General features: G+C 40.1%; 1 protein-coding gene across 8 annotated transcripts in view; it reads left to right on the top strand.

Annotated features, from left to right (window-relative positions):
* The window catches only part of Tmem14a (transmembrane protein 14A), a 19,454-nt gene extending 11,030 nt beyond the window's left edge, over nt 1-8,424 (top strand). For 2 of the 8 annotated variants that reach the window (XM_010631078.3, XM_010631076.3), the window contains exons 2-6: nt 1,443-1,555; nt 2,438-2,523; nt 3,626-3,727; nt 5,155-5,242; nt 7,112-8,330. In XM_010631078.3, the coding sequence (XP_010629380.1) occupies nt 2,454-2,523; nt 3,626-3,727; nt 5,155-5,242; nt 7,112-7,151 (300 nt within the window). In that variant the 5' untranslated portion in view covers nt 1,443-1,555; nt 2,438-2,453 and the 3' untranslated portion in view covers nt 7,152-8,330. Of the gene's footprint in view, nt 1-1,442; nt 1,556-2,089; nt 2,304-2,437; nt 2,524-3,625; nt 3,728-5,154; nt 5,243-7,111 lie in introns of those variants that run through there. The other 6 variants (XM_033763340.1, XM_033763338.1, XM_033763339.1 and 3 more) reach the window with 6 other exon arrangements.
* Nucleotides 8,425-10,499: the final 2,075 nt, after the last annotated feature.

Genomic DNA, 10,499 nt, shown 5'->3' with positions numbered 1-10,499 from the left:
GGAAAAAAAAAAAAAAAAAAAAAAGAGGACACTCAGTGGGAGGATAGGAAATCTACTTTTCATCCTGATTGGTGTTTAGGAGAAAATTAAGCCTCCAAATAACGGGCTGTTGAATGACCAACTGCTGAGCTTCAGCTGTGTAAGGAAGTGTTAAGAAAGTGTTTTCCAGTCAGGTGCCTCCCAACCGAGTAGGTTCCAGGTGGCTCTTGTCCTTCCTGGCCACCTCACCGCCCCCCACCACACACCTCCTCCGGGTGAGGGAACAGTGTCAGGGCTCTTCGCCCCTGCCTCTCCTGCTGGCCCTTCTAAGCCAGAGGTAAGGGCTGTGTCATTGCTGATTTGTCCCTACGCCTTACTCCCCATATCCAGGCCTATTGATTCTACTTCCTGAAGCTCTGAGTCCACCCACCTTGTTCTACCCTCATTGCCAGCTCACTAGGCAAGGCTCCCACCTTCAGCTAAGCTCTTCCTCAGTTCAACACAGCCGTCTCCCAGTTTCTCTTCTGCTTTGCTTTAATTCATCTCCCACTACTGTAGCCAGGATGCCGTTGCTGAAATTTAAGTCTGAGTGTGAGGCTCACCTCACTAATCCCTCACTGGCCTTAGGACAGAAGCCAGGCTCCTGTCTGAGCAAGGACTCACCTGTGTGTGCAGCCCTGTGTTTCTCACTTGGCCCTCTCTTCCTGACCCCCTGGATTTGTTTTCATTTTGGGAATGTGCTGTGCTTTCTTTCTCACGCTGAGAGGCCGTGTGCACACTGCTTCTTCCTGGCACACAGCTTTACTCGGCCTAGTCCTGCTTTCCTCTAGGTCACAGCTGGGACCCTGCGTCCCTGAGTGGCCTCCCTTGGGGTATCTTGTGAGGCTCATTCAGCGTCTGCCTCCTCCTGCCACTGTGGCATACAGGGGTCCTAAGGCCAGGGCCAGGTCTGAGGTCTTTTCTTGGCTTTTTACTGCATTGACAAAGAAGATGTTCAGTAAATGTTGAATAGAAATGAGTTTAAACTTAAGTTGTGATTCATTGAATGCCTGACTCACAAATTCACCCTACCTCTGTTTTCTCAGTGTGCTGAAATAGAAATAGCCTAGCCTACATCAAGCCTATATATAGGTGAAAGAGAAGGCATGGTTAGTACCGGAGCAGGAAGTACATGTGAGACTTGCCTGCCTCTGAAATCTTTGCTGTGCTGTGTGGCTTTGTGTATTGCCTGCCTTCTGCATGCCTCAGTTGCATCACCTAGAAAGTGGGGATTGAAAAGGTAGAACTTATTTTACAGTGTTGTGAGGTAGTGATTATGAGATAATACATATAAGGCCTTAGAATGGTACCTATCTCCTGGTAATTGCTCAAACACATTATCCTCCTCATTATTATTATAAGTACTTGTTTTTCCATCGTCCAGTCAACAGTGGTATTGAATACAGGTCTTTCCTATACATTAGGTCCCTCATTGCCACCTCTTGGGCACGGATGATTTCTCCTGTATTCTTCCTGTTCTCAGATTTCTCCTCTTCCTCAGACCTTCCTCACAGGAAGTTGTCCCTGACTCCTGGAGGTGAGCTCAGTATCTCTTTTCTGTTCTTCTGAGTCAGTTCATTGCTATTATAGGGAATAAAAGCCTGGTTAACCTAACCGATGAGCAATGAGAAAACTGAAAAAATATACAAGAAATCTCATATACTATTGCTCAGATTTGCAAAGATAATTTTCCCATGGAAGAAATGGAGAAGTTAGAAAGTTAAGATATTAGAGTACCACTAGAAATCTTAGGCTTTAAAAGGCTGCAAGGAACCAGCCTGGTGGTACACTCCTGTAATCCCACCCCTTGGGAGGCTGAGGCAGGAGGATCGCCACAAGCTCCAGGCCAGCCTGTGCTACATAGTAAGACACTGTCTCCAAAAAGAACAACAAAACAAAAAAGGCCTCAAGGAACTTTAGATCATCTATTTTCCTACCTTTGGAGGGACAGGGTGGTAGAAGGGGGGGTGGCCTGAGGTGCAACAGCCAGTGGCCACTTCTTTGGCCTGTGGCCAACACACTCCCTGCTGCATCATAGAGTGTCCAGAGCAGGAGTTTAGTGGGACTTCTCACTGGGGTTTGACCTGCCACTGTGACACACACAGTAGCACTCACTGCCATTCAGTTACCTCATTGCTAGGACTTCATTACAGCGCCTCTTTTCCGTTCTTCTGAGTCAGTCCGTGGCCAGTTACTACAGGGAATGCACGGCTGGTTAGCCTGACTGAGGAGCAGTTGCCTGAGTGTGAGAAGGATGGGAGGACAGTGGCCAAGCACTGGGAGAGGTGAAGCTGAGCCCCCCTTTCTTTAGCAGACCACAGAAGTTAATTTCTGTACTTCTGTGGGATACCTGTCACTTTTGTGTGCACTGCTCTTATTCTGTGTATTTGTCCCTTTCTGCTTTTTCCCCTTGCTTTAGAACTGCTGCCTCACCCATGGACCTGATTGGTTTTGGTTATGCAGCCCTTGTGATGTTTGGAAGCGTTTTAGGGTATAAGCGGAGAGGTAAGCCCAAAACAGCATTTTCATCAAAGGGGCCTTGTGGGGAGTTGGTAGTTGATCTAGGATCATCTGAGGGTGTGTAAGTGGGGCAGGAAGCCAGAGGTTCATTCGAGATGGACCAGCTTATCATGGAAGGGATTTGTGGAGGGAAGGGGTTTTGTGGGACTGAGCATGACAGAGCCTTCCAACCTGGGGCTTCTGGGCCTCCATCTACCATAAGACTAATTTAACCTGCCATTATGAATTGCATAATTAATTGATTTAATCTTGTTTAGGGCCACTCACTTCTTACTAAATAAGGATTGTTTTGTTTACATAATGTGTAAAAGTACTGACTTATACTGATATCTTGATTCAATATAGTACTTAGAAATTATATCCAGCTGGGTGTGGTGGTGCACGCCTGTAATCCCAGCACTCAGGAGGCTGAGGCAGGAGGATCGTTGTGAGTTCAAGACCAGCCTGGGCTACATACTGATTTCTAGATCAGTCTCAACTACATAGTCAGACCCTGTCTCAAAAAACCAAAAAAAAAGAAAAAGAAATTATATCCAAAGTTGTCTTTCTATCCAAAAGAAGAGGACAAACCCCAATTGATTATTTGAAAGTTCTCTGAGCTAACAGTCTCCATTGGATCTTATTTGAGGTCATCACAACCTCCTAGTAAAAAGATTAAACCAAAGCGAACAAGGAAAACAAACAGAATGTAGCACAAAAAAAGTCAACTGATTGCTCAAGATCATGCAGTGGCAAAGCCACTGTCACAAGACATGGTTCCTTCCTCCTCCTGTGATTCCTGCATTGGCCCTGCAGTGTGCTGACTATGACAGTTTGTCTGCTTTTCATTTAGGGTTCAGCATGAAACAGTTGTTTCCTAAACTGTCTTTTGGCGCTGTCTGGTTCTGATGCCCATCTAGAATTGTATGTGTTATACTTGAAATATAGGATGGATTGCGGGTTTTTTGTTTTTTTTTTTTGGTACCGGGGATCGAACTTGGGCCCTTGTGCTTGCAAGGCAGGCGGCAGAACCACCGAGCCAAATCCCCGGCCCTGGATAGATTGCTTTTGTTGTGGAACTCTCTGAGCCCATACTTTCTCCCCATAGGTGGCGTTCCATCTCTGATTGCTGGTCTCCTTGTTGGGTTTTTGGCTGGCTATGGAGCTTACCGGGTATCCAATGACAAACGAGATGTTAAACTGTCATTGTGTAAGTAACACATTTTTCCCACCTATAGAAAACTGAACCTTGAGAAAACATGTTGCAGATGTTAAGTGGCCATGTGTATGTGCACAGCTCTGTTTTTCACTAGACAAACTCAATTTTCTTTTTTTTGGTATTGGGAATTGAACTCGGGTCCTTGTGCTTGTGAGGCAGGCAATGGCACCACTGAGCTAAATCCCTGGCCGACAAACTCAATTTTCTATAAAACTTATTACTAGAATAATGAAATTAAATTAGAAAAAGCAAGGAATTATTCCTGGACTTCCTGCTTATTCTTATATATGTACATTTAGCATAGTCTTTACATTGCCAAGAAAATACTGATTCTAAAAAGGTGAACCTATGGCATGCATGTTACTTGTTTTTCTTTCAAAATGAAAGATGTTAACATATGAGTTGTTTTTTCTTAACTAAAAGCGCAGTTTTCATGTTTAACCTCTGTGTTAGCACATTTTGATAAGTAAGTGGGTTTGGGGTTGCAATTTGGCCCTCATTTCTAAAAGATTTGCCATCACTGCCCTAATCACTTACATAAAACCACCTCCACAGTCCTATTGGTGGAGTTTCTCGAAGGCTAATGCAATGCTCCTGAAAAACATATTATTAGTTAGTTCTCGACATCAAATCCACCCAAATGGAATGTTAAAAAGAAAATAAAGAGTTCTTAGCATTAGTCTATAATTTGATCTTACTTTTAAAAAATGTTATTTTCTTTATTTCGAGTCACTGTTTTGTTGTTGTTGTTTTGTGGTACTGGGATTGGACCTAGGACCTTTCATTTTTTATTTAGAGACAGGGCCTTTTTTTTTTTTTTTTGATAGTAGCAAAGTTCTATTAAAGGTAAAGAAACAGGCTCTGCAGTGCAAGTTTGGGCCAAGCAAAAGTAGGAAAAGAAATACACTCTACAGCATTAGGGTGGGCCACCATGCAAGAGTGAACGCAGTGGCCTAGAGACGGGGTCTTGCAAAGTCACTAAGTTGCTTTTGCTGTGTTCAAACTTAAAATCCTGTTGCCTCAGCTTCCCAGAGTTCTGGGTTATAAGCATGCACCACTACACCCAGCTTAACCATTTCTTGGATGTCTCTAGTCCGTGTACACCACCTCGTGTTTTTGAGGAAAATTAACTAAGACATGGTTCTAACCTTTCAAGAGTGTCTTATGTATAGAAATTGAGGCTAGAAGAAGACTTTTGAAGATATTTCAGGAATGAGTTTTAGGATGTTTGTTTACGCAGAAACTTTTTGACAAGCTAGTTTACAAAGTGTTTTAATACAGTGCTTTAATTTTTAAGAAAACAGCAACTCAGTACGGTATAAAAGAGTTATTTTGAAAGGTTTGAAATAATATGCATTTGTTTCACAAACAAGAAATAACATCTTTGAAACTGGTTTATGGATTGGCTTGGTTCTCAGTTACAGCTTTCTTCCTGGCCACCATAATGGGTGTGAGATTTAAGAGATCCAAGAAAATCATGCCAGCTGGGCTGGTTGCAGGCTTAAGGTAAGAGCTATTTTGGTCTATATTTTTCTTCTATCATTTTTGAAGTGCTGATTTTTTTAAATAAAAATTAGTTTTAATTTGAAAGGTCAAAGTAATTTTTATTATAATATGCATAGCTGTGAAGACTTACATCAGGATCAGTGAGTCTTTGGCCTCTGTGTACACACGGGCACCCTTACAGGACACATGTAGGTGCTGTCCACACTTAACTTCTTCAGAATAAAGACCTACAGTTAGCCTCATTGTTCCTTAAGATTGACTCATCTGAAGGAATAATACATTCATAAGTCTCATTTAGAGAGTTGGACAGTGACAGTCTGATGCAGTTATTTTGAATTTTTAAAGGAGAAATACTTTTTAAAAGATTAGTCATAATTTCTCTTAATTTGACCCAGTAGTTACATCCATGAGATTAAGTACACTATCAAATATAAGATTAAAGATAATATTTTAATTGATCCTAGAAGCTGTCTTTATATGTTGAAAGCCATAAAGTTGTTCATTTTCTTTAATATATAATTTTACTTTTTGGAATTTGTTCCAAAGAAATGATTTACATTAAGACCGATGTTCATTGCAACTTTATTTTTCATGAAAAATATGATAAACTGAAAAATTAGGAACAGCCTAGAAATTCACTGTAAGGAAATAAATTTTTCAATAAATGTTTTGTCCATTTGATGAAATATTGAGAAGATATTTGCATTCCATGTTTTCAAAAACTATTTAGAGGCCTTGGAAAATCTTAATCACATGATGATAAATAAAACAAGATTAAAATCCACCAAATGCAATGTGAACAGTTTTTTCTTGTTGTTGTTGTTTTAATGTCTGTGTATAGCCAGGCATGGTAGCATGTGCCTGTAATCCCAGCACTTGGGAAGCTGAGGCAGGGGGATCACTGTGAGTTCAAGGCCAGCCTGAGCTATGTAGGGAGGCCCTGTCTCAAAAGAAAAAATAAGTAAGTAAAAAATAAAAATGTATGTAAAACAAGATAAAAAGGAAATACTTTAAACTGTTAGTGTTTTTCTCTGAGTTGTAGCATAGTGAATAATTTTAATGTTCTTTCTGCTTCTTTTAGTGTGGCTATGTGTTAGGTCTCTAGGAAGGGGAAAAATGTGATTACAACAGCTTCCCAGGTATAGAAATGATTCTTGGTGGACCAGGGATTTGGCTCAGTATTTCCACTACCTGCCTTGCGAGCACAAGGGCCCAAGTTGGGTCCACAGTACCACAAGGAAAAATATGTTTCTTGGTGTTGCAAAGAATCAAAAGTAAGGTTCATTGACTAAGAAGACCCCAAGCAGAGGAAAGTAGTTGACAGTGCAATAATAACCTTCCTTTGGGCCCCCAGGTGTTTCTGAATATTTATTTATTTATAGTGGTACCCAGGGCCTTTGCATTGAGCTGCATCTCCAGGCCCCTCCCCACTTTTCAAAAATTTTGTTGAGATGGAGGTCTCACTACGTTATCCAGCTTGGGCTCAAACTCGGGGTCTTTCTGCTGCAGCCTCTCTTGAGTGTTGGGATTACTGGCCTACCTACCCCTTCACACCCAGCTCCTTGATTCTTTTTTTTTCAAGTTGCTCTACTTGATTAGCATCTGAAAATTGGTGTTTCTTCCCAAACGTTTCTCTCAGAAGTCCTCATCCCGGCTGCAGAACAATGAGTTCTGATTTCTCTCATTCATTCAGTGAACCTTTTTTAGTTGGGTCTGGGCAGGAGTGATGGGTTCACTCCTACTAGGAGAATGGAGGTGCTAGAGAGCGTCGGAAACCATGGCCGGATTATGACTCAGTGTCCTGTGCAACCCTCTGTCCAGGCCAGGTAAGAGTGACCCTTCCTTTGCTTTTCTTTTATTTTCGTGCAGCCTCTTGATGATCCTAAGACTTGTCCTCCTGCTTCTCTGAGCATCCAGAGAAGCTGCACACTGAAGATCTGTCATTCTCCTGCAGTGAGCAGAGCATAGCCTCTGTACCTTAAAAGATAAATTGCAATACAGAATGTTAAGTGTTTTATGTTAGAAACAAAGGTAACACTATCACCTCTAATCTGAACATGAATTTGAGTTTTTTTAATAGTGTTAATCATTTCTAATTGTCATGCACTGTTTTCATTAAAGGTATTTAATAAACCATGATACAATTTCATCTGCTATGTCTAATACATATATGTATATCTATGTCTATATATGTTATATTTTTGACAATTTAAATATTCATGACTCAAATAAATTAAACTGCAAATTATCAGATGAAGTAATTCCTTATATGAACCTCACAGAATGCTAATGTAGCCACTTGGTGCTTGTGTTATATTAGAAATTTTATTTTTTCCCAGTTTAATTGTATATGCTGCCAGTTTTGTCTTTCTTTTAAGAATTCCATTCTCAGCACACTGCATCCCAACAGGATGTATTCAATATTCAAATAAAAGACATTTTGTTTTAAACCTGTTTCTTTAATTTTGGTGTCTTCTCTGTATATGCAGATCGTCTCTGACATGTAAATGTTCAATTATTAATGAAAGAAATTAGGAAAGAGGATTATTGAAGGCAGGGGCAGATAATTTGTGTGTGTGTGTGTGTGTGTGTGTATCTGGAATAGTAATAATTCTAGGGAGAAAATATTTTGGCTCAAATCACTTCATTTTGAGGAATAGTTACAACTTTTAGTGTGCCAGGCAGTTTTAGGCTCAAAATGGACATGAGTCTGAGACCCATTCCAGCTCTCCCACTGGCACATGTGTCCTTTGAAAGATCATTCCCTCTCTCAGGGACTCAGTTTCTCACCCGTAAGGAGGACTTTAAGAAATTATCAACAGGATGCCAAGCATGATAGCATATGCCTAGAATCCCAGCAGTTTGGAGTCTGGGGCAGGAGGATCATGACAAGTTTGATTCCAGCCTGGACTACATAGTTCAAACCCAGCATGAGCTATCTAGTGAGATGCTATCTTTAAAAAATTCTAGTTTGAAAAAGGAAAAAGAAAAACTTCATAGTGGTGCCAAAGAGATTGTCACTATAAGCCAAGCTGGGAGATGATGTCTGATAGGATGCTCTTTTTACTTAAAGCTGCCAAAAATGACTGAGAAGAGCCTCAGGTTTGAGTTGGTATCAACTTCCCTCAGACTGAGTGTGACACTAAAGTACAATCTTAAGTGTGGAATAGATTTTAGAAACATATGGTATATCTATAGTTAAAGTTGTGTTGTATCTTGGACTTTTCCCAAGAGATCATAGAAGTAATGGTGATGTACATTTGTGTGTGTGTGTGTGTGTGTGTGTGTGTGTGTCTGTGTGTCTGTGTGTCTGTGTGTGTTGGGTTTTGCTTTTAAAAGAAATCCTTGATGCCCTTTTGCTTATTTATGATGCTGTCTCAATTGTAAATCTTCAACTGCTACCTGTACCTACTCTACCTTTGTACAGATCCATGGTATTTCTTATCCTAGTGTTTTGGACACAGTCGTATGCCACTATCACTGATGCTTTGATAGCTTGAATAGCACTGTGAGATTTTTCAGTGGTCACTCAGGTTGTACAAGTTTTTCTTTAAACATTCTTGGTAAGAATGAGTAGTACAGAAACATTAAAAAATAACCACAACACTGGGTCAACCAATCCTATGAGACATAGTTTTGTGCAGTTTCAACTGGATTAATAAAAGAACTGAGTCTGTCCCACTGAATAAACAGAATGAAAAAGGAAAAGAGTAAAGAGCAGAGAACTGAAGCAAATATTGAATTGGGTGAAGTGCAAGGATTAAGAAGTACTTGTTGGATTGAGAACAAGACATTTTACAATAAGAGAATTACTTTTTAATTTTGTTAAAATCATTTATATAGGACTTGTTTATAAAAATTCTACCTGACAGTGATGCACACTTGACATTAAATAAATATAAAAAAGCCAATGACATCAATGTATGTTAACAAATCACAGAGCATCTTTGACAAAGGAAAGACCTACTGTGTATTAAATAATATCTAGCTGTACATTAGACTAGAGTGTAGTAGGCATTGGATATCTCCTCTCTCATAGGCAGCAGAGGCTGAGAAGCACTTGAAGGCATGAACCATGCAGATATAGGTCACCATCGCTGGTCAGTTGGAGCTTCCAATCGTGATCTAGACAAATTTCACTTCATGACCATCTCATCACCACTGCTATAGATAGTAATTTCAGCATAAACATACCTTCTCCCTTTGCACTGGGCATAGAATGTTTAACATGCTGCATCTCATTTTCATACATTATTGTTCTCACATCATTGAATTTTCATGGTGTAGTTTTCAAATTCTTCATTTTTACATCTCTTTAGTAATGTACCCCAAAGCAGCTCAATGAACAATTCTAAATCATTAATTCTATATACCAACAAGGCCTTGACCTGAGTATAAAGCAGACTTTGTCTTGAGCTAAGGATACAATGTAAGGTATTTTTCTAGTTACCTGAATGGGAGGGTGTGATCAATATTGACCTTATTAAAGGATTTCTCTCTCGGCTCCACAGCTCGATATGAACTCTGATGGATTTTTGTGCCATTTACTCATGTGAGAAACTCCTTTCCACTAAAGAGGGTAGAGTACAATGATGTAAAAGTCCCTTCCTCTATTAAGATGCCACAAGTTTCCATACTGGACTGCAAGAAGAATTACAAGTCATCCTATTCCCACAAAAGAATTGGATTAAATGCACCTTTTCATCAGCCCCCCTAAATATAAAGACCCAATTCAAAAATGGGCATCTGAAATGAACAGACATTTCTCAGACAAAGAAGTAAAAGCAGCAAGTAAATATATGAAAAAATGTTCCACATCACTGGTCATTCGAGAGATGCAGATGAAAACAACACTGAGATTCCACCTCACCCCAAAAAGAATGGCTGCTATCAAGAAATCACACAATTAACAAATGTTGGTGGGGTTGGGGAGAAAGGAACCCTTTGCCATTGTTGGTGGGAGTGCAGACTGGTGTAACCACTATGGAAATCAATATGAAGATACCTCAAAGAACTGGGCTTGAGGTTCCATTTGACCCAACCATCCCTCTGCTGGGTATCTTTCGAAAAGAATTAAAAGAATCATATCACAGTGATATATGTGAACCTATGTTTATAGCGTCACAGTTTGTAATAGCTAAAACTTGGAAACAGCCCATTTGCCCATCAGTTGGAGACTAGATAAAGAAGATGTGGTTTTTCTATAAAATGGAATACTACTCAGCCATAAAGAATGAGAAATTAGATTCATTCATAG

The sequence above is a fragment of the Fukomys damarensis genome, unplaced genomic scaffold (genome assembly GCF_012274545.1).
Source record: "Fukomys damarensis isolate Sample0158 unplaced genomic scaffold, DMR_v1.0_HiC HiC_scaffold_14, whole genome shotgun sequence".
NCBI classification, from domain to species: Eukaryota; Metazoa; Chordata; class Mammalia; order Rodentia; family Bathyergidae; genus Fukomys; species Fukomys damarensis.
This window is presented reverse-complemented; position numbering and strand designations above follow the sequence as displayed.